At 42.0% G+C, this 25,149-nt stretch overlaps 1 protein-coding gene across 4 annotated transcripts in view; it reads right to left on the bottom strand.

Annotated features, from left to right (window-relative positions):
* Positions 1–25,149, bottom strand: part of LOC124043861 (neurabin-1-like) — a 43,512-nt gene that overhangs the window by 18,139 nt on the left and 224 nt on the right. For all 4 annotated transcript variants that reach the window (XM_046362943.1, XM_046362940.1, XM_046362939.1 and 1 more), the window contains exon 2: positions 22,831–24,786. In XM_046362943.1, the coding sequence (XP_046218899.1) occupies positions 22,831–24,621 (1,791 nt within the window). In that variant the 5' untranslated portion in view covers positions 24,622–24,786. The remainder of the gene's footprint in view (positions 1–22,830; positions 24,787–25,149) is intronic.

Below are 25,149 nucleotides of genomic sequence, written 5' to 3' on the forward strand. Positions count from 1 at the left end.
GGTTGCCACCCGTTCGATAAAACGGTTCCATATTTCACTGAAAGAATAAACATTTTGTTTACGCAGTTATAGTTTCCTGATTTGACCATATTGATGACCAAAGGCCCGTATTTCTGAGTGTTTATTATAATTAAGTCTATGATTTGATATTTGACGGACCAGTCTGACTGAGCGGTGGTAGGCAGCAGCATGCTCGTAAGCATTCATTCAAACAGCACTTTACTGCGTTTGCCAGCAACTCTTAGCAATGCTTGAAGCACAGCGCTGTTTATGACTTCAAGCCTATCAACTCCCGCGATTAAGCTGGCAATGCTAAAGTGCCTATAAGAACATGCAATAGTCACAAGATATGAAATACAATTGGTATAGAGAGAAATAGTTGACGCGTCATAATTTCTATAATAACTACAACCTAAAACTTCTTAACTGGAAATATTGAAGACTCATGTTCAAAGGAACCACCAGCTTTCATATGTTCTCATGTTCTGAGCAAGGAACTTAAAAGTTAGCTTTTTTACATGGCACATATTGCACTTTTACTTTCTTCTCCAACACTGTGTTTTTCCATTATTTAAACCGAATTGAACACGTTTCATTATTTATGAGACTAAACCGTTTTTACTTATGTATTAAGTAAAAAAAAGTGTTCATTGTTCATTCTGTATTGTTGTAATTGTCATTATTCCGAATATATATATAAAAATCGTCCGATTTATCGGTATCGGCGTTTTTTTGTGTGTCCTCCAATAATCGGTATCGGCGTTGAAAAATCATAATCGGTCGACCTCTAGCAGAGATCATCCGTTCACCTACTCTGCGTCTCACAAAGACATGGAGGTTGGAACCAAAAATCTAAATTTGGACTCATCAGACCAAAGGACAGATTTCCACCGGTCTAATGTCCATTGCTTGTGTTTTTTGGCCCAAGTAAGACTCTTCTTCTTATTGGGGTCTCTGGGTGACTCTGGGTCTTCCTTTCCTGTGAAGGTCCTCATGAGAGCCAGTTTCATCATAGCACTTGATGGTTTTGGCGACTGCACTTGAAGAAACGTTCAAAGTTCTTGACATTTTCCGGACAGACTGACCTTCATATGTCTTAAAGGAATGGACTGTAGTTTCTCTTTGCTTATTTGAGCTGTTCTTGCCATAAAATGGACTTGGTCTTTAACCAAATAGGGCTCTTCTGTATACCACCCATACCTTGTCACAACACAAATTATTGGCTCAAACGCATTAAGGAATGAAATTCCACAAATGAACTTTTAATTGAAATGCATTCCAGGTGACTACCTCATTGTCACGCCTTGGTCATTGTATCTTGTGTTTTTGTTATATGTTTGGGTAGGCCAGGGTGTGACATGGGTTTATATGTTGTATTTCGTATTAGGGTTTGTATTAATTGGGAGTGTGTATTATTAGGGGTGTGTCTAGTTAGGCTTGGCTGCCTGAGGCGATTCCTAATTGGAGTCAGCTGATTTTAGTTGTCTCGGATTGGGAACCGTATTTAGGTAGCCTGAGTGCGCGTTGTATTTCGTGGGTGATTGTACCTGTCTTAGTGTTAGTCACCAGATAGGCTGTATTAGCTTCACTCGTTTGTTGTTTTGTATTCCGTTATTTCATGTACCATATTAGCTTCATTAAAAGTCATGAGTAACCTACACGCTGCTTTTCGGTCTGACTCTCTTCAAACAACAGACGAACGACATTACACTCATGAAGCTGGTTGAGAGAATGCCAAGAGTGTGCAAAGCTGTCATCAAAGCAAAGGGTGGCTACTTTGAAGAATCTCAAATAAAATATATTTTTGATTTGTTTATTAACACTTGTTTGGTTATTACATGATGCCATGTGTGTTATTTCATGGTATTGATGTCTTCGCTATTATTCTACAATGTAGAAAATAGATGTCTAACTGAGGGAGACTAATCCTCTCCCTTCATGGCGGTTCATGGCAGTTGTGATCTCCAAGTCCTCCCCAAATGTTGCGAGTGGTAAGGAAGTACGGTCCAGGAGACAGCACAAGCCAGCTCTCAGAAAAAGGCAGAGGTTTGCTGTCTGCCGAGGTAGGCAGAGAGTGACTGAGGAAAGCTACATGATTTAGAAGTAGATCCCTTTGGATGCTTGGATGGAGGAGTAGTGTGAAGCCTGCATGATGTAATCAAGTAAACATTTCCACTCTGAGAAGCCCAGTCTGAGGTCTGGGTGCTGGAGCATGTCAGGACTTGAGGAACCTGGCAGGAGCTCAGCGGGAGTAGGAGACGACCGACCATCCGTCTCCGTGTAGACCGCTATGGGTTCTCACAAGCACATTCCCATGTAAACAGATTACAATCCAAAAGGGTTTGTACACACTATTGCAATTTTGGGGAAGGGAAGACTGGCCCTCATTTTACTAGAGGTAGATGTAGATTTTGACCGTGTCCGTGGGTATAATCTCATAGCTGAACACCATTTCCCCTGCCTGCATCCCCTGCTTTGGCTTTATTCTCCTAGCTGGACAGACATTGCTTAAGCTTGGACACAAGCAATGCCATCTCACTTGGTATTGAGATGAGTGAATCTGCCAATTAATACAGGATGTATAGTACAAGTGCTCTCTGCCATTTCAAATGAAAATAGTTTAGTTGGAGCACACCAGTCCTTGGATGATCTGACACGCACACATTTACTAAGGCTGAGAACAGTGTGCTCTAGAAAAAGTCTACGTGAACAACCGCATTAGATTGGTTTGGGATTTAATAGCCAGTTAAAATAAAATAAAAAGAATTAATAAAACCGAAGCAGACAAAAGTCATTAAGGATAAAAAAAGGCCTGGTTTTGGGGGTGTACAGTAATGAAGTGGAGAAACGTTAATAGAAAATGTAAATTGTAGAACGGCGGGAACACACTGATGCATCCCAGGCCTCAGTTGGACTCTGCAGTAGCGCTGCAGTGGTTTTGCTTGGCTTCTCCCCTCTCACTTCTTTTGTTCCATTTTCCTGTTGCCATGGAATACTCCAGCTATTCGGAACAATGTTCCTTTCTCTGTTGCCGAAACCTAATCACTCAAGCACCGTCTTCCACACAAGATAGAGACTCTGGAATCAATGTCTTTATTAACCCCCCTAAAAAACAGCTTGCTGTTGTGATCACCAATCTCCAGTTACCATGTGAAACACCCATTTACCTTTATCTCTGTGTGCAGGCCTGGTGGTTGGCCAGGTAAGAGTTGCAATTTGTTCCATTCTGGAGGGCAAGGACAAGCAGATTCAGATCAAAATCGGTCAAGCGCATAGTATTCTCTTTGATTACTGAGCTGAAAGCTTGGCAATTAATGTGGCATTTTATTTTTTGTAATTTTGTGCCACTAAATCTTTAATAGAGTGACAGAAGCTGTGATGTGGCTTGGTAAACCGTAGTGCCATCTGCTTCATATTTTCTGTTTCTCCATGGCTTGTGAAAGCCTGTCTCCCAGCACGCCTGGCTTGACAATTACACTTCATCCACCTTCAACCACCACAGAGGCCTGCCTGCTGTACACACACACACACACACACACACACACACACACACACACACACACACACACACACATATTTTCCCCCTCTCCCGTTATCCCTTCCCCCCAAAACATACCACTGTGGGAAATGAGTCAGCAGCTGGGAGGGAAGCTAACCAGAGAAGCCCGAGCTACGCAAGGGCAGCAAAGCGAGCGCCGAGCGCTGGATCGGGACGAGCACATAATGTAAGCAGCTCTACAAAGACAACAAATGAAAACATGCTGTGGGAGCAGGGCAGGGGCCTGGTGCAGATCATACAGTAATTAGGAAAGAAAGCATGCTGCCAAGTTATTCAGTCCTGAATAAACAGAGCACGGAATGGGTTCAATACTTCCTGCTAGCACGCTCTACAAAAAGATGAGACCAGATTTAAAAAAAAAAAATAGACATTGGTTGAACAACAAAAAATATCTGTCAAATAGGCCTCCTTTTCAACTCTACCTTTGAAGAAATAAACAATGAATCACTCTGGAAAAGCAAGTGACTGACTGTTTAATTGTGAGAAAGAGGCCATACCCTAACCTTGTGTTTGGTGATGTGGATTAAGATGGATAGAATGCGGCTGGGTTCCATTTTGGAATCATATTCAAAGGAGCGTGGAGTAAAGACAGGTTGAACAGGTTTGCTTCTAAACGGCCCACAGACTCAGATTAACAGGCACCTCTCGTGCCCTGCTATGGGCAGCTGTTAAAAACCCTCCGATACCACTTCATCATCTTCTGTCAACCAGCTAAATGAAAACAAGTTATTGATGTACTTACTTTTAAAATCACACAATGAAACACATTATGAGGCAATCACAATCAGCCCCAGACTAGTCGGAGTCCCCCTGTGCCAAAGAGCGAAAAGGCAGCATTGAGGCAGCTGTATTAGTATTCAGGCCCATCCCTCCAGTCTCCAGCCCAGGTGTCTGGAGGGAGCTCAGATCCTGGCAGGCCGGGCCTCCCTCACCTCACCTCACCTCACCTCTCCTCTCCTCTCCTCTCTTCTCTTCTCCTCTCCTCTCCGGGTAAGGGGTAGAGTGCAATGTTCCCTCAAAATATTTGTCACTGAGCAAATTTCAGGTCTGCTGAGCGCAAACCTGGACATTATGAAAATTCTGTGCAACTTCCAGCGTGTGTTTACTGTGAACACTGAGGCTGAACCTGCTTTAAGTTACAGTTTAAGCAGTGGCCAGGTAGACTACTGTGGCTATTTGACCATAATGTAGGCCTACCAGAGTTGCCAACCATCAAAAAAATGAAGAAAATGATGCATCTCACAACATTTTAAACATGGAAATAGCGGTTCTATCACTCAGCCTAAAGTAGCAGAGAATGTGTTGAGTTCAACGTAGGCATTCCATGGGACTTTGGAGAAAGAAAAAAAACATGCAGTGTTTGACATTAACCTGTTTATCCACTTGTCCTTCAGACAAGGAGATGCCTGAAAACATTAGTGTTGCTAGATGCAAGAAACCACTTTACAAAATTAAATTAATTATGATTCCCATACCATTATTACAGAGAATCAGACACATTATGCTACCCTCTGCCTATTGGCTTATTTAAGCCAGTCTAAAAATACAACACTGCCTTTAAGACAAAAAAAGCTCTTTACCTGACTCGCTTTTCAAAGACGTCTAGAGATGTACACATTTTGTGCTCTTGTAGGAAGCAATCACTCCCTTATTGCTGACTACAAAGTATCTATAACTGGTCTAATAACTCACTAACTAGCAAAATATATGAACAAAATGTCCACACGTGGCTACATGCAGCTTTGATCTCAAAACAAGCTCATCTCTATCACGACCACAGCTGTAAACACAGTCCAGTTCAAAGTAAATGGCACAGATCCATATATGGCAATGGTTGATTTGCATTTAGGCCTACGGCAGCTCTGATTGTCGTGCCCAGTAAAATCCTACTTCAATTCGTTCTGCCTACAACAAACTCTCTTGCATAATTTGTTTTGTTTCGGTATGTCGTATTGAAAGTGGGTAATATTGCATTGATTCGATCCCAATTGCCACAGTAAAGGGAAACGTCGATAGTGTTACCGGGGAAAACGCAAGAAAGTTGAGTGAAGTTCAATCTCGTTCGTCTTTCCGTGGGCTGATATTTATTGTAAGTTTGCAAGCTTTGCGCGGCAGTCTCAGGGCTACTGCGCGCACAGCTTCGAGGGAACGTTGGTGGAGTGTGTCAGACACATTCCTCTGGCAACCAAAGAGAACGAAACAGAGACAGGAAATTAAAGTATAACATTTTGTGGAGGGGGATGTACAGGAGCCGTCCCTCCCTGAGTGTCCATGACTAGAGTAGTGGGGCCGATTGGTATCTACGTTCACTTCTCTCCACTTTCCAGGATTCACACACAGGAAATTGAGCAGGACAAAGGGCATGCCACAACATAATGTTTCTTTCTGTAGAACGACTGAGAAAGTCACTTCTGGTGACTTAAAAAAAAGTAAACTTATTTATGTTGACACCATCTGAGATATAACTGATTCATGTCTCTAATTAGTGCCACTGCTAATTCTGTTTGCAAAAATATACATTGTAACTTTGTCACTGATTTAAAGGGATAGTGCAATATTTTGGCAATCAAGCCCTTCGTATACTTACCCAGAGTCAGATGAACTCATTGATACAATGTCTCCGTGAGCAGTTTGAATTAAGGAAGTTAAAATGAGTTTTGTGGACCACTGCTAACTAGCGTTAGCGCAATGACTGGACATCTATAATAGCTGCTCCCATAGACTTGCTAGCTGCTCACATAGACTTCCAGTCATTGCGTTAACACTAGTTAGAAACTTCCTACAAACTGCGCGCAGACATAAAAATGATACCCATGAGTTCATCTGACTCAGGGTAAGTAGAAAAACGGCTTATTTGTCAAAATCTAAATTTAAAAGTGCATCTGGGCAAAAAAGTAAATGTTTAACAATTATTTATTTGAACCCTTTACACATTTGGGAATTGGCCTATATGGATAGGCTAAATGTAAATGTTTCTTAAGGAAGAATCCTGAAAATAATGGAAAGGCAACAGTTTGGAGATTATGGGAAAATTATTAGACCAAAGTTTAGGACAAAACAGTTGTTATTTAACTAGACCAGTTAAGAACAAATATTTTTTTACAATGACTGCCTAACAAAAGGAAAAAGGCCTCCTGCGGAACAGGGGCTGGGATTAAAAATGACAAAAATAAAATATAAATATAGGACAACACACACATCACGATAACACTACATAACAGACCTAAGACAACATAGCAAGCAAGCAACACATGACAATACAGCATGGTAGCAACACAACAACAACATGGTAGTAACACAAAACATTACTGGGCACAGACAACAGCACAGAGGGCAAGAAGGTAGAGACAACAATACATCATGAAAAGCAGCCACAACTGTCAGTGAGAGTGTCCATGATTGAGTCTTTCAATGAGATTGAAATAAAAAACTGTCCAGTTTGAGTGTTTGTTGCAGCTCGTTCCAGTCGCAAGCTGCAGTCAACTTAAAAGACGAGCGACCCAGGAATGTGCGCTTTGGGTCCTTTAAAAGAATGTGACTGGCAGAACGGGTGTTGTATGTGGAGGGTGAGGGCTGCAGTAGATATCTGAGATATGCCTCACTCCGCCCTAAGCAGGTTTTAGAAATAAGCATCAACTAGTGGGTCTTGCGATGCGTATACAGAGATGACCAGCTTACAGAGGAGTATAGAGTGCAGTGATGTGTCCTATAAGGAACATTGGTGGCAAATCCGATGGCCGAACAGTAAAGAACATCTAGCCGCTCGAGATCATTCTTACCTGCCGATCTATAAAAGATATCTCCGTAATCTTGCAAGGGTAGGATGGTCATCTGAATCAGGGTTAGTTTGGCAGCTGGGGTGAAGGAGGAGCGATTACGACAGAGGAAACCAAGTCCAGATTTAACTTTAGCCTGGAGCTTTGATATGTGCTGAGAGAAGGACAGTGTACCGTCTATCCATACTCCCAAGTACTTGTATGAGGTGACTACCTCAAGCTCTAACACCTCAGAGGTAGTAATCACACCTGTGGGGAGAAGGGAATTATTTTTACCAAACCACATGACCTTTGTTTTGGAGGTGTTCTGAAGGGCAGAGAAAACTTGTTTAACTCTAACAAAGCTTTGTTGTAAAGCATTTAACACAAAGGTCGGGCCAGCTGAGTATATGACTATCATCTGCATGTAAATGGATGAGGGCTTCCTACTACCAGAGCTATGTTGTTGATGCAAATTGAGAAGAGCGTAGGGCCTAGGATCGAGCCTTGGGGTACTCCCTTGGTGACAGGCAGTGGCTGAGACAGCAGATGTTCTGACTTTATACACTGCACTCTTGAGGTAGCAGTTAAATAAAAGGAGGAAACGTGGCTGCCTTCCAAGCAAGGGGAATCTCCCCAGAAAGGAGAGACAGGTTAAAAAAGGTCAGAGATAGGCTTGGCGATGATAGGGGCAGCAACTTTAAAAGAAGAAAGGGTCTAAACAAGTGGGCTCCCGAGTGGCGCAGTGGTCTAAGACAATGCATCTCAGTGGAAGATGGGTCACCGCAGTACCTGGTTCGAATCCAGGCCACCCCATAGGGTGGCGCACAATTGGCCCAGTGTCGTCTGGGTTTGGCCAGGGTAGGACATCATTGTAAATAACCTTAACCTTTTTGGGATAGGGGGCAGCATTTTCACTTTTGGATGAATTTTGTGCCCAGACTGAACTGCCTCCTACTCTGTCCCAGATGCTAATATATGCATATTATTATTAGTATTGGATAGAAAACACTTAAGTTTCTAAAACTGTTTGAATGATGTCTGTGAGTATAACAGAACTCATATGGCAGGCAAAAACCTGAGAAGAAATCCAAACAGGAAGTGAGAAATCGATTTTCAAAACAGTGCCTATTGAAATCAAAGTCAGATATGGATATGAGGTTGTACTTCCTAGGGCTTCCACTAGACGTCACCATCTTTAGAAACTGGTTTGAGAATTCTACTATAAAGGAGGGGTCCATGAGAGCTCTTTGAGTGGGTGGTCTGGCAGAGCGCCTCGGTCTCATGACGCGCGCTTCCGACAGAGTTTGCTCTCGTTCCAATGCTTTTCTTCAATGAAATTCTCCGGTTGGAACCTTATTGATGATTTATGTTAAAATCATCCTAAAGATTGATTCCATACATCATTTGACTTGTTTCTACGGACTGTAACGGAACTTTGAGTTTTTGTCTGGAGGAAGTGCTCGCGCCTCATGAAGATGGATTACTGGGCTGAATACACTAACCACAAGTGGCTAAATGATGGGCTTTATGGAACAAATCAGTCATTTATTGTCAAACTGGGAATCCTGGGAGTACATTCTGATGAATATCAAAGGTAAGTGAATATTTATAGTGTAAAAAAAAACTTGTTGACTCCAATGGCGGAATTTTATTTGGCTAGATTGGGTTCTGAGCGCCATTCTCAGATTATGCTTTTTCAGTAAAGTTTTTTTTAAATCTGACACCGCGGTTGCATTAATTAATGAGAAGTCTCTTTATTCTGTGAATAACACTTGCATCTTTTATCAATGTTTATTATGAGTATTTCTGCAAAATCACTGGATGTTTTGGAATCAAAACATTACTGCACGTAACGCACCAATGTACACAGAGTTTTGGATATAAATATGCACATTATCGAACAAAACATACATGTATTGTGTAACATGATGTCCTATAAGTGTCATCTGATGAAGATCAAAGGTTAGTGATTAATTTTATCTATATTTCTGCTTTTTGTGACTCCTATCTTTGGCTGGAAAATGGCTGTGTGCGTTTTTGTGACTTGACTGACCTAACATAATCATATGTTGTGCTTTTGCTGTAAAGCATTTTTGAAATCGGACATGATGGGTAGATTAACAAGATGTTTATCTTTCATTTGCTGTATTGGACTTGTTAATGTGTGAAAGTCACATTTTTGAATTTCGCACACTGCCTTTTCAGCGGAATGTTGTCGAGCCTGCGCTAGAAATGTTAACTGACTTGCCTAGTTAAATAAAGGTTAAGTAAACTACATTTAAAAAACATCTGACCAAGATGTTTTTGGGGTCAAGTTTAATTAAGGAGCTCCTTTAGCACCTCGGACTCAGTGACTGCCTGCAGGGAGAAACTTTGTAGCGGGGCAGGGGAAAAAGGGGGAGAAGTGTCAATAGTTGCATTAGAAGGGGTGGGAGATTAAATGTTGGACGGGCAAGGAGGCATAGTTGAGTCAAATAGGAATCCTGACTTAATGAAGTGGTGATTAAAGAGCTCAGCCATGTGCTTGTCAGTAACAACCACGTCATCAACATTAAGGGGCATCTGTGAGGAAGAGGGTTTATTCTCGAGGTCTTTAACCGTTTTCCAGAACTTCTTGGGGTTAGGACCCACAGAGAGAACACTGCTCCTTAACTTCTTTGGGACTGGGGGGCAGTATTGAGTAGCTTGGATAAAAAAGTGCCCAGAGTAAACTGCCTGCTACTCAGGCCCAAAAGCATATAATTAGTAGATTTGGATAGAAAACACTCTGAAGTTTCTAAAACTGTTTGATGATGTCTGTGAGTATAACAAAACTCATTTGGCATGCAAAAACCTAAGAAAAAAATCCAACCAGGAAATGGGAAGTCTGAGGTTTGTAGTTTTTCAAGTCATTGCCTATCGAATATACAGTGTCTATGTGATCATATTGCACTTCCTAAGGCTTCCACTAGAGGTCAACAGTCTTTAGAACCTTGTTTGAGGCTTCTACTGTGAAGTGGGGGCGAATGAGAGCCGTTTCAACCAGGTGTCTGGCAGAGTGCCATGAGCTGATCACGCGCACTCCCGTGAAAGGTTGCTGCGTTCCATTGGATTTCTAAAGACAAAGGAATTCTCAGGTTGGAACATTATAGAAGATTTATGTTAAAAACATCCTAAAGATTGATTCTATACATCCCTTGGCATGTTTCTACGAACTGTAATATAACCTTTTTGACATTTCGTCTGAACAAGTGATCGCGCATTATGCATTTGGATTACTGGGCTAAATGCGCTAACAAAAAGGAGGTATTTGGACATAAATTATGGGCTTTATCGAACAAAACAAACATTTATTGTGGAACTAGGATTCCTGGGAGTGCATTCCGATCAAGATCATCAAGAGGTAAGTGAATATAGGTAAGTGAATAACGCTATTTCTGACACTTCTCCTTCTTTGGGAAATGGCTGGATGTTTTTCTGTTGACCAAACATAATCGCAAGGTGTGCTTTCGCCGTAAAACCATTTTGAAATCTGACATAGCGGTTGCATTAAGGAGAAGTTAAAGTTATTTCCATGTATAACACTTGTATCTTTTATCAATGTTTATTATGAGTATTTCTGTAATTTGATGTGGCTCTCTGCACTTTCAGCGGATATTTGTTTGAGACCATGCATTTCTGATCATAACACACCAATTTCAAATGAGGTTTTTGGACATAAAGATTAACTTTATCAAACAAAACACACATTTATTGTGTAACATGAAGTCCTGTAAGTGCCATCTGATGAAGATCAAAAGGTTAGTGATTAATTTAAATGGCCATTTCTGATTTTTGTGAGCCCTCTCCTTGGCTGGAAAATGGCTATATGGTTTTCTGTAACTAGGTGCTGACCTAACTTTTGGTGTGCTTTCGCCGTAAAGCCTATTTGAAATCGGATACTGTGGCTGGATTTACAAGAAGTTCATTTTTTTTTAAATGGTGTAAAGTACTGGTATGTTTGATGAATTTTAATTATGGGATTTCTGTTTTGAATTTGGCGCCCTGCAATTTCACTGGCTGTTGGCGAGATGGGACGCTCCCGTCCCACATATCCCAGAGAAGTTAAAGTAACTAACTTTGGCCTTCCGGATAGCCTGAGTGCACTTATTTCTCATTTGCCTGAGCATTTTCGCCAAATGCAATTGTTGAGGTGGAGTAACTCTGCAAGATCACGGTCGAACCAGGGGCTGAACCTGGTTTTAATTCAAATTTTCTTTATGGGGCGTATTTGTTAATAATTCCACTGAAAATATTTTAAAAAGAAGTTCCAAGCGTCTTCGACAGACAACAGTCTTCAAGCTGATTCTATACCATTTTACAGAGGCCAGTTCATTAAGTTTTTTAGCAAGTGTCAATGACAAATCAGGACAGGTTGTTTCACTGAGCAGCTATTACAAACACAGGCTGTTAAATAATGATCACTAAGGTCATTAGAGAAACCACTGGACTGATACCTATCAGAATGATTTGTGATGATAACATCGAAGAGAGTAGCCTTTTCTGGGTATTTGGAGTCATACTTTGCGGGATTGGTAATAATCTGAGAAAGATTTAGGGAGTCCCATTGCTTTAGGACTTGGTCAGGTGTTTTAAGCATGTCCCATTTTAGGTCACCTAGCAGGACAAATTCAGACAGTGTAAGGGGCTAGGTGAGCTCTTAGGACAGGTGGGGTACAGGCCGGTGAGGATGGAGGATGATCGCACCCAGCAACAGTCAACAAAGAACTACTTGAAAGTTTAATGCTTAGAACCAACAAATCAAATTGTTTGGGGACAGTTCACCTGACAGAAGACTGGATCCAAACATTACACTGTTGATTTGAGAATTGTACATTTACTCTACTTTTCACCACATTTGTTGATAACCAAGTCAGAAAATATACTGGATACATTGAGTAAAATCATAGGAACATTCCTGGAAAATGTGGGGTCAGTGCAACATAAGACAAAAAATGACAAGGCTTGAATGAGGTCTAACTGGTGTCTCCAAGTGGCCACACACCTTTTCAAATTGTGCACAGTAATCTCAATGCACTTTTATGACTCAAAGAAGAGTCTTCAACTATAAGGTGCTTTTTTGAGCTCTCCTAGCTGTGCCGTTGAGGAACTACAGCAAGCACACTTGTAGTTTTATTTGGAACACAGCATTCATAACCCTTTACTTACTACATATGAAAGTTATGTTTTTCTCACCAGCTACACAGAATACCCCATAACGAGAAAGTGAAAACATGTTTAAATGTCTTTTTGCAAATGTATTTCAAATTAAATACAGATCTAATTTACATAAGGAGTCACCCGAGTCAATACTTTGTAGAAGCACCATCGGCACCAATTACATCTGTGAGTCTTTCTGGGTACATCTGTAAGAGCTCTCCACAGCTGGATTGTGCAACATTTGCCAATTATTATTTTCAAATAATTTCAAGTTCTATCAAATTGGTTGTTGATCATTGCTAGACAACCATTTTCAGATATTGCCATATATTTTCAAGTGGATTTAAGTCAATTGAAGATTTAACTCGTCCCCTCAGAAACTTTCACTGTCTTCTTGGTGAGCAACTCTAGTGTAGAGCAACTCTAGCCTTGTGTTTTAGTTCATTGTCCTGCTGAAAGGTGAATTAAATCTCCCAGTGTCTGGTGGAAAGCAGACAACCAGGTTTTCCTCTACGATTTTGCCTGTGCTTAGCTCCAATCCATTTATTTTGATTTAATTCCGAAAAACTCCCCGGTCCTTAATGATTACAAGAATTACCCATAACATCATGCAGCCACTAAGCTTGAAAATATGGATAGTCATATTCAGTAATGTGTTGTATTTGTCACACCTATTCCCGCTCTCCCTCCCTAGCGCTCGAGGGCGCCAGGCTGCCCTTCATTACGCACACCTGTCACCATCACTACGCGCATCAGCGCTCATTGGTTATTAAATGTTATTAAATGTTCACTCACTGTACCTGCTTCTCATCTCCAGCATCCTTAGAGAATGCTGACACCAATATTTGAAGCATCAGGGAGTTTTTGTTTTTGTTGGTGACGTTGGGTCCGGGTTCCGTCGCCGATGGAACTGGGGGTGCCTCAGTTGGCCCGAGCGGTTTACTTTCCTCGGTTGGCTCGGCAGGCGCCCAATCCACGTCATGCCTCAGCCAGTTCATCGGGCTCCACGATTAAGCTGGCTCGTCGGGCTTCTACGCTTCAGCCAGCCCGTCAGGCTCGCCCAGGTGGGACGCCGGGTGGGGGTGTACGGTCATGCCTTCTACCGCTCTCCAGCACCAGGCTGCCCTTCATAACGCACACCTGTCATCATCATTATTTGCAGCAGCGCTCATTAGACTCACCTGGACTCCCTTACTTTGTTGATTGTCCCTATATATCTGTCTGCTCCTCAGTTTGTTCCCTGTGTCAGCATTATTGTTGTTTATGTTTCCCCTGTCCAGACGCTGTCCGTTGGCTAAATGTTCACTCCCTGTACCTGCTTCTCATCTCCAGCGTCTGTCCTTATAGTATTGGATTTGGCCCAAACATAGCACTTTGTATTCAGGACAAAAAGGTATTACGTTAGTGCCTTGCTGCAAACAGGATACATATTTTTTCCTTCTTTCCACAATGTCAATTAGGTTAGTATTGTGGAGTAACTACAATATTGTTGATCCATACTCAGTGACATTTTCCTTTTCTCTGAAGATTAACTCATTCCCAACTCCAAATGTCTACCCAGACTTCAACAGCAATGAGCAGCACAGTACAATAGTTTAGTCAGCCTCTCTGGACAGTGAATTAACTGGATAAACTACAGTGTACTTACCTCGGTACTGCACACAGTATCTACAACAGGATAATAACACACCTGGAACTGGGGAGTGTTACCGCTCTCTACTATAATTCTACAACATGTGGTCATAGCATTGGTGTCAAGGTGAATGTGAATGTCAGCAGATACAGATTGCCGGGTGTGCTGTTTGTTAGACCTGTGGATCACAGTTTGAACATAGCTCTGTGTCACACCACTCCATAATTTTCTTCAGATTAGGCCACACCTAGAAAACACAATTCCAACTGTACGGAGAACAGAGGAGTTAACCCTTTCCTTACCTCTGCCTATGACACAATCAAATGTTTCAAAAGCCCTTTGAAATAGGGCTGGGAAATATGTCCTGAAAATCATATTGTATTTTTTTATATTTCTTTTTATGGGCGATTCAAGATCTAAATAAGCTTTGTTGCACAATTAAAAATAGGTCAATGCACTGCATTTCAGTCAGGTATACAGTCAGGTATAATCAAATTAATTCAGGGCTTGTAAAATTATATTTAGGCTAAATAAGCCTTCCAAAACCATAAGACCCACTAATCATTTGATTTGATCAAATGAGTTTAACCTGCTTTTTTTGCAATACTCACCGATCTGGCTTTCAAGTCTGTCTATGACATGGTTTCAATTAGGAAAACGTGGCGCCGGACATTTGACCAGCAGCATTTTAATTGACCGGACATTTGAGAAATTGACCGTACCCATATGCATAGGTTGCGTAACCTGATTAGGGCATCCACCTACGGTGCTCAGAATGACAGAAATCACATTTAGATTAGGGTAACTCATATAATCAGAACATGCAAGTCGAGGATGAACGATGTGCACATTGAAGATGTTAGAATAACTGTATTTTTCTCAGCCAGCAAGACGAGCAACGGACAGCAAAATCACTGGCCTTTGTCAACCTACTATCCCCTATAGTAGAAAAGTTGACCTATTCTATTGGTCAGCTTGTCAAGAAAGAAATAGCCTATTCCAAACAGACTCTGGGACAGTTGTGAGATGATAGAGTCCAAATTCATACAACCAGTTACCTTACAAAGCAATTAGTCTGATGCAACAGATGAGAATGTTAAGGATTCTTGCGATACAGGCATTTGGAACAGCACACCAAAACATGCATTCAAATTCATTTGATTGATCACCCAGACATTCTTTGAAGTAAGAATAAAAGCTACGCAATATGACATAAAACGATAGATGGCGCAAAGAGATATCTTGAAGATAAAACGTGTGGAAAAGACTATGGTATAACCCCAGTGTTTATGTTGACCATTTATCACGAGGCCTGTACAGAAGGTTGAGACTGCTGCAGCAACAGACTACTACCGACTCAGCTGCTATGGGAATGCAGTATATCGTACCCAACGCCCCATCTAGGTGCTCTGTTATCCAAATATTAACATGAAGATATTTCCACCCCACCATTGCATTAATGCATTGACTGACTGAGGAACCTGCGGCAATACAGACATTTCGACGACAGTAAATCAAGGAGCAGAAGTGTTCTGCCCTATATTATCTGGCATACAGAAATATGACAGTGTGCACGTGTCAACAAGCCAGTGGGTAGTCTCCGGGTAGTATAGCAGGCAGTAAACAAAAAAGGTCCAACGCAACTTTGACGTAATTGTCATCTAGTAGTTAAGCATAACCTTCAAATAACCATTATGGCACTTCAGGTTGGAATACTCAGCTTCTTTGTTGTTGTTTTTATAGTTAGTCTTTTTTTTTACACCTTTATTCTCCACAATTTTGTGATTGCAATCTGGTCTCGTCGCTGCAACTCCACAACTGGCTGTGGGAGAGGCGAAGGTGGAGTCATGTGTCCTCCGAAACATGACCCGTCAAGCCACACTTCTTAACACCTACTCGCTTAACCCGGAAACCAGTCATCTATATTTTTGACAACTTTTACTTCACTACATTCCTAAAGAATATATTGGTACTTTTTACTCCATACATTTTCCCTGACACCCAAAAGTACTCACTACATTTTGAGTGCTCAGCAGGACAGGAAAATGGTCAAATTCAAGCACTTATCAAGAAAACACCTGGTCATCCCTACTGCCTCTGGCCTGGCGGACTCACTAAACACAAATGCATCTTTTGTAAATATCTTCTGAGCACTGGAGTGTGCCCCTGGCTATCCATACATTTTTAAGACAAGAAAACATTGCTGCCTGCTTTGCTTAATATAAGGAATTTCTTTCTTATTTATATTTACTTTTGATACTTAAGTATATTTTAAACCAAATACTTTGACTTTTACTCAAGTAGTATTTTACTGGCTGACTTTTACTTGAGTAACTTTCTATAATTATTTTTTTTTTTTTAAAAAAGGTAGCTATACGGTTACTCAAGGACGACAATTAGGTACTTTTCCCACCACTGGTCAGAGGAAACACAGTTCAACTGATGACCGAGGTCAGCCTGCAGGCGCCCACCCCGACACAAGGAGTCGCTAGAGCGAGATGAGCCAAGTAAAGCACCCCTGGGCAAACCCTCCCCTAAACCGGACGACGCAGGGCCATTTGTGCACCGCTCTATGGGATTCCATTCTGAACATGTTCAGAATGGAAGTCTCCTACAGCAGCTTGACAAAGAAGACCTTTCTTCCTCAGACGACAGGTCCCCTGTACAGGCTCAGGTTGCACACAAAGACCTAAATCCTGCTGCAGGCTATAGCACAAAGCACTTCAAATCTCCTCTGATAGCAGGCCAGGGCTCCAGAGTGGCCCACCATGCTACGCCAGGCAGGGCCAGCTCAAACCAGCACACTGTCTGAGGCATTGTCAACTGAATACCCTAGTCAAGCACTACTAGTGAGGTAAACTAGAATCATTCTGTATTGTGCCACTAGAGGTAAAGACAGACTGGTGCTGAAAATGAAATGGAAAGACGCTTCGGTTAAAGACCAAACTGTCAAATGCAAATCTTTCTGCTTTCCAGATAATTGAAAAAGACCGTTGTTATTAGACAGTCAATCCCCTTTTTCAACTGATATTCAAACACCAACAGCAAGGGCCAACCTGTCACCGAAATTACTCCTATTGCAAAAGGAGTGTCTTTTCTCCTGAGAGGCCTGTTTGAGAGGGAAAGAACTCTGCTTACATAACTTTACTCTCTAGGCAAGTAAGGCTACAATTGTGGAAACAAATTGTTAAGTATTGTAACAGAAGCCATCCCTGCTTGCAATATCATCGTTGACGTTTAAAGGAAAGACCAGAGGAAGCATTCCACTTTCGAGTCAACACATAGCAGAAGACACATCTCATCATCGTGTTGTTAAGAGATACTCCAGGGTGGAGTGTTTTCAGGAAGTGCATGCTTGAGGAAAACCTAAAGTGCCGTGCCCACTTCAAACTGTCTGGAAGCAGTTCAATCATGACTCATCTAAAATAGGACACCCACCATTTTACAGATGGCACCCTAATGAGTATAGAAGGCTAAAAAATGAAGGGTGCGAAAAAGCTGGCGGAAAACAATCTTTCATTATTAACTAGTAAACACTTTGTCCCAGACACATGACATGCTATCTACCTTCAGCCTGTTAGAATTGAGAAACAAGGAGGGAAGAAGGATAAGCAGCACATGCCAGGGCAAGACCAAAACGAAGAATCCACCATTTCACAACCACGGGAAGAACACTGTCAACCAACAGATGTCACGTCACACTTACGACCTAGTCCTAACAAGGAGACGCCTTTAACCTTAGCGTTACCTGGACAAAAAGACTGGTGATCATAAATCGATCCATCGTTTGTACAGGAGTTTAGAAGTAATGCATTCTTCACTGAAACAGTGTTTGATAATGGAGTTTGCAATGGCTTGAATTTCTGAACACATGTGTGTATCTCTCTTCACTCACACTGTTACTGAGCTCTATCAATATGTGAACTGTTACTGTAACACAATGACGTGAAGTGTAAAGCTAGGCTAATCTCTGCTATGTCGTCCCTAGGACAGATGCAGCACACTGTTTGTGTCGTCCTCCAGGTCAGCTACTGGCCCCCTCTCACAGGACCCCCTCCCTAGGACCCTATGTCAGGCCAATTGGGGCCATCCACACCCTGAGATAACACACGAGGCCCTGGATAAACATTGACCAGTATATAGGCTGTGGAATGGCCTGAAGTGATTTTTGGCCCCCCTGATCTGCCAAAATTGTTGATAAGCTGTGTTGATGGGAGATATTTCTTCTGAAACTAGTCAGTCTATTCTTGTTCTGAGAAATGAAGGCTATTCCATGTGAGAAATTGCCAAGAAATGGAAGATCTCGTACAACACTGTGTACTACTACACTACTACACTGTGCAACACTGTGTACTACTACACTGTGTTCTAGTTTGAGAAACAGACACCTCACAAGTCCTCAATTGCCAGCTTCATTAAATAGTACTTAGCTAACACAATTTGGGTCATTGGAACACAGGAGTGATGGTTGCTGATAATGGGCCTCTATACGCCCCTGTAGATACTCCATTAGAAATCAGCCGTTTCCAGCTACAATAGTCATTTACAACATTAACAACGTTTACACTATATTTCAGATCAATTTTGGAGGGATGGTGGGGGAAAAAAGTGCTTTTCTTTCAAAAACAAGGACATTTCTAAGTGACCCCAAACTTTTGAACGGTAGTGTACGCATTCCACAACCATAAGACCCACTAATAATGTCATTATTTATCAAAAAGTTGTATCTGCTGTTTTTCCCCCAAACAATCACTGAACTAGCTTTCAGGTTGGTCTATTTAAAAAAGCCCTTTTTGTTAGAAATTTTACCATTCACTAATAACGTAGCAGGCATTATAGAAAATTAACACCATTCTCATAAACAAGTCCACGTGCTAGTGAGTAGCCAGCTAATATTTATATTTCAAGTTTGGCTAATTTGGATCTGAATTCAGCTAACAGTTGTATTGTTATGAACACAACCTTCTGTCTGTCTCCAACTGTTTGAACAGCATGCTAGCCTGTCCAGTTTGTTCAAATGTTGAAATCAAGTGGCCTGCCTTGTTTCTAAAGAATGAGAACAAGTTGCCAATTCCTCACATAAATTGTTTTACGCTTATTGCACATTTATAAAACACAGACTACACAGCTAGTATAACAATCTTTATTTGACTATCTGCTAGCGATACGTGGTACCATAATGGGCGCGCGACTAACTGAGCATTCATTTTCCTGAATGTTCATTGGTACATCTGTTTCAGTAGTGTCTGCTCTGTTTCGAATCATGAGGAGTTGAAACATTTAAAAAAAGGTTATGGTTCGAAACTTCTCATCTATTACAGAAAAATAATGTCTCCCATGTGTTTTGGTGTCCATATGACCCATTCTGTTGGACCAAACCTCAAATGCAAATAACAAGTTGAAACCGTTTGTCAGAGATGAAGATGGGATATCCCATCTGTTGTTGTTGTGAGTGGTAGGAGGAGAGGCTTGGCTGAAAGAGGCGAAGCAAGAGGTTTCACTCTCGCCAAAATCTGTCCAAAATAAGCCCAATGCATTTCTATGCTCTTATTTTGAACCTAAGATTGTCACCTGCCTTCACGCCTTTGGGACAACGACTCCCATTGTTAGGGCGGAGACATGAGCATCTCGTCATTATATACAGATCTCTGGTGTAAATGGGAAGGTGCACAGCACAGAAGGAGCGAACAAGACCGAAAAGACAACGTGAGAACAAGCGTACATAAACGCTCATAAAAACAAAATACTATTCTGCGATACAGGCATGAGGAAGGAACATAAATTCAAATTAACTTGATATAATCGCCCAGCCCTACATTCCCATGAGTGCCAGTGGTAAAGGAGAATGCCATGCACAGATAAGACTACCCTCTAGCTTACCATCTTCAAGTCACTCACCAGCAGTGAACTGAGCATATTGATCAGACTGCATTGTTTGCTGTTTGGGGTTTTAGGCTGGGTTTCTGTACAGCACTTTGAGATATCAGCTGATGTACGAAGGGCTATATAAATCAATTTGATTTGATTTGATTTGATTTGATCCGGCGGATCATTAACACAATAGATAGGAGGGAGTTCTGAGGACAGGAATGTGTTTGTTCCCAAAAGGATTTATGTTCCGCTCGCTCGTAAAAGGTAGAGTAAATAGGGAATTCTTGGTTTTTACTATCCCCACCATTATCATGAAATGACTTGGCACCGGTCAGTAAAATGAGATCATACGAGTTGAATGAACATCTACACGTCTTGTTGGTCAAGAGTCCTTACATGTTGACTATGCTTGGGTGATATACCGTATAGCGTATACCGGGGAATTTCAAAATACTGACGGTATGATTTTCAATACCATTTGGGTTGAGGGCACCCTCGTCTTGTGGTGGTGAGGGCTACGCCACTGCTTTTACGGTATATAGGTTAATTATAACCATTTTTTAAAAATACAACACGTGTCAATAAATTATATCCAGCTCAGGGCTCCAGCTATGCATTTGATTTGCTAACGTGCTAGTTAAGTGGCTACATGTCAAGATGAAGCTTCTTGGTTACAGCAGAGACATTCAATCCCCCTGGATTGCCTAAATTCTTGTGCGTAAATTAAAAACTAAATACATACATACAGTACCAGTCAAAAGTTTAACACACCTACTCCAGGGTTTTTCTTTATTTCTACAACGTAGAATAGTGAAAACATCAAAACTATGAAATAACACATATAGTAACCAAAAAAAAGTGTTAAAACTCTAAATCTATTATATATTCTTTAAAAAGTAACCACCCTTTGCCTTGACAGCTTTGCACGCTCTTGGCATTCTCTCAGCCAGCTACATGAGCTAGTCACCTGGAATGCATTTCAATTAGCAGGTGTGCCTTGTTAAAAGGTCATTTGTGGAATTTCTTTCCTTAATGCGTTTGAGCCAATCAGTTGTGTTGTGACATGGTAGGGGTGGTATACAGAAGATAGCCCTATTTGGTAAAAGACCAAGTCCATATTATGGCAAGAACAGCTCAAATAAGTAAAGAGAAACTACAGTCCATCATTACTTTAAGAAATGAGGTCAGTCAATTTCAAGACCTTTGAAAGTTTATTCAAGTGCAGTCGAACTGCTGCAAAGAAACCACTACTAAAGAACATCAATAAGAAGAGACTTGCTTGGGCCAAGAAACATGAGCAATGGACATTAGACCGGTGGAAATCTGTTGTTTGGTCTGATGACTCCAAATTTGGGATTTTTGTTTCCAACCGCCGTGTCTTAGTGAGACACAGGATAATTTCTACATGTGTGATTGCCACACAGCATGGAGGAGGAGGTGTGACCTCCACTTAACCAGCATGGCTACCACAGCATTCTGCAGCGAAACGCCATCCCATCTGGTTTGGGACGGTCATTTGTTTTTTAACAGGGCAATGACCCAACACACCTCCAGGCTGTGTAAGGGTTATTTGACCAAGAAGGAGAGTGATGGATTGCTCCATTAGATGACCTGGCCTCCAATCACATGACCTCAACCCAATTGAGATGGTTTGGGATGAGTTGGACCACAGAGTGAAGGAAAAGAAGCCAAAAAGTGCTCAGCATATGTGGGAACTCCTTCAAGACTGTTGGAAAAGCATTCCAGGTGAAGCTGGTTGAGACAATGCCGAGAGTGTGCAAAGTTGTTATCAAGGCAAAGGGTGGCTACTTTGAAGAATATAAAATATATTTTGATTTGTTTAACACTTTTTTTGGTTACTACATGCTTCCATACGTGTTATTTCATAGTGTTGATGTCTTTACTATTATTCTACAATGTATAAAAATAAAGAAAAACCCTTGAATGAGTAGGTGTCCAAACTTTTGACTGGTACTGGTACTGGTACATATATACTATATATATAATATATAGTATGGTACAGAAACAGTATGAAAGTCTGAATACTGCCCAACCCTAATGTTCAAAGGCTGATTCACAGTGAATGGAAATCATCATTCCCCAAGAGTAGGCCTCCAACCAACCATCAACAAGTCACTGGAAGAGCCATGATGAGGTTGTTCATACTGTACAGTACAGTTAAAGTCAGGGTTCCAACACGTCACTCCAGTTCCCTCCCGACTGTCCTCATTCAGCTGGGGTTCACACAGACCCCTTACATAATGTCAACAATGTTTCCATAAATACAGCGTGGAGCATTCTGGACTAACATCCGGAAATGTCTCCACTACTACTAGCCTAGATCCACAACATTGTTAACAAGAGAAATATGTGACCCTCAGACACACCAGCTTTAGGCAATGCCTCAGTAATTACAGAAGCTTAAACACCCCATAGTTTGGGTTCTCATCCATGACACGCTTCACCTGATACAGTGCAACAGCAGCCATAACATCATCATGTGTAACAAAGACACTCATTTCCTATGTGGGATCTGTCAATCAAGGCACCAAAGAATGCCCTCCACAAATAAGTCAACAACCTGAGTGAAAGCAGACTTCCTTGGTTAATAAATTTGATCCAAAAGGGCGCCAGCTGTGACATTGTCCAGTATATTACTACATGCACAATTGACCTCTCTCAGAACTTTTAGGCCAGACAAAAGCTAGCTAGCTACCATGAATAGAAACCATATAGTAAGGTTCACATTCTCTAAGACCCCAAAATGAAAGCAATTAACATCAACTTCACTTCACATTATCAATGTAACATTCCCTCTTCTCAGTGCTTACCCGTATCGGTGACGTTGAAAACTTGATCTTCCTCAGTGGTTCCGGTTCCTCCTCATCATCTGAAAGCCCAGGGGCCTCCTCATACTCCTCCTCACAGAGTTGCTCTTCATTCTCCTCCTCGAGGGTCTGGTCAGTATCCCCATCATCCACAAATGCTGTGTTCTCTCTACCATATGCCACTGGGGAAATCTTGCCCCTTCTGCCCTGTTCCTCCTCAGCAACCTCCTCCTCTGCATTTTCCTCCTCGTAATCCGCGGTTTGATTTACAGGATTCGTGTCTTCTCTCCACTCCTCTTTCAATTCATGCCGTGACTCCTCAAATCGACTTCCTTCTTCCTTCTCCAGTGTAATCTCAGTCTCCTTGCCGTCATCTTTCTCTGAGATCGGCCGATGGTGGTCATCCTTCTGACTGATCGCCTTTGGTGGCGATTCTTTTAGCTCAACTTTGATCTCTTTTGGGGGTTGAACATGCACTTCCTCAAAAACATCGTCTTCAATATTCTCCTCTTCGTTCTCCTCGCTCTCTGATGACTCATTCTGTACCACTACGAGCTCAGCCCGGACCGTGCCAGGCAGAGACGAGGCCTGGGTAGGTGGCTTTTCCCTGGCGGGACTCCGTGCCACATGCCCATCACTCTTGGCACTGTTGGAGGTTTTGGCCCTGTTGCTACTGTAAAAGCTATTGGCAAACACAGTAGGCTGTTTTTGATCCCTGGGGGGTGGACTTGAGGGGTTTACTCCATCGCTACCCACAGATGGTCTACTGAAAGAGTCACTGGTTGAGGGGGAGCGCTTGTAAGCGCTTTGGCCACCTGGGGATACGGGCTCTGGGCAGATGGGCTTTGGAGTGGCATTGGCTGTTGGGAATGTTTTGTGAGTAGTGTTATTGAATGGGGAAGTTGGTTTGAGAATGACACCGGTAACTATGGAGGTAGGTTTGTTAGTGGCATCATTAGTTGGAATGGTGGATTTGTTAAAACTGTCCCTTGTCGGAGATGTAGGCATTGAGCGATCTGAGCGACTGCATACTTTAGACAACATCTCTGTGGCTTTTGCCTCACTGTCACTGTCCACAATGAAGTTGTCTAGCCGCCTGGACATGGGTCCAGCTTTCAGGGACACCCTGGACACATGTTTAGTCTCCTCAGTATCGCTCCTCTCATCTGGCTGGCTTCTCGTCACTGGAGTGGGACCAGGCTCTGTTTTGATGTTGCTAGTTTCAGTGGACCCTGACAATCTCCTGGTACTTTTCCCCCCATCAGACACACTGCCCAGGGGCACCCGGCTTACAACTCTGTTGGGAGACTTCTCCGCTGCGGGTTGTTCTTTGATAGTCCTCTCAAAGAGTTTCCTGGTCGAAGAGAACTTCTCTGCCAAAGCTGTTTTGTCAACTTCGACATCTTCTCCCTTGGGGGTTTTGTCTAGACTTGGAGATTCTGGGCTAGTGGCACAGCTCAAACTTGTTTTGTGTGTGGTGACTGCAAATGGCACATTTGGTGGGGAGACCAGGGACAAATCAGCTTTCAACGTTGTTTTCACCTCTTGAATCTCTTGTTGCTGGCCATCCATTTGGAGGAAAATATTCTTTATCTTGTTTATCCGATTGCCTAAATGCCTCCCCCTCGTGTCCTCCTGTGTGTCGTTAGAGCCATTTGCATATGACTTTGCAGTACCGTCCGATTTCGTCCCATCAAAAGTACACTTAATAGCGTGGAAGTCCGACTTGTAAGCATTTCTATGCGGGGACGCACTCCTCAGCACCCTTTCTCCTTTGCTCTCGGCTTTTATCATTTTCAAATATTTACTGGGAGTATCTTGGGAAGGGGCGATAGAAGTTAAACGTCTGAGTGTTTCTTGTTCCCCTATTGTTGTTCTGAGTCGACCAGTGCCATGGATCCCTCAGATTATTCGGCGTCTTGGTCAGGGAGTCTAAATCATGCGTAATGTGGTGGTCATCTACAGAGACAAGAGGAAAATACACTTTGAAAACCTAGCTGTTAGTACTATTCGAGCCTATCCAAAGCAACTTCCTATATACCTTGCAATCGCATTCTTCCGGCTGCTTCAAAGCAACTTACTTTTCCCTCACCACTACATTGTCGTAGTCCAACTTCTTTAATTATTGAACGTGAGTGGGCTTTTAAGAGCCTATGATAATTCGTAGCCGGTCAAACACTGACAATAAAAGTCAGCTAAAGATGAAACACAAAAATAAGCTAACTGTGCAAAACACGTTAGATACCAAACGTCTTTTGTGGTGATCAGTTTCATTGTAACAATTACAAGTAAACTGTGAGCGAAACATTTCAGAGCTTTATC

This window comes from Oncorhynchus gorbuscha, linkage group LG09 (genome assembly GCF_021184085.1).
Source record: "Oncorhynchus gorbuscha isolate QuinsamMale2020 ecotype Even-year linkage group LG09, OgorEven_v1.0, whole genome shotgun sequence".
Classification (NCBI taxonomy): Eukaryota; Metazoa; Chordata; class Actinopteri; order Salmoniformes; family Salmonidae; genus Oncorhynchus; species Oncorhynchus gorbuscha.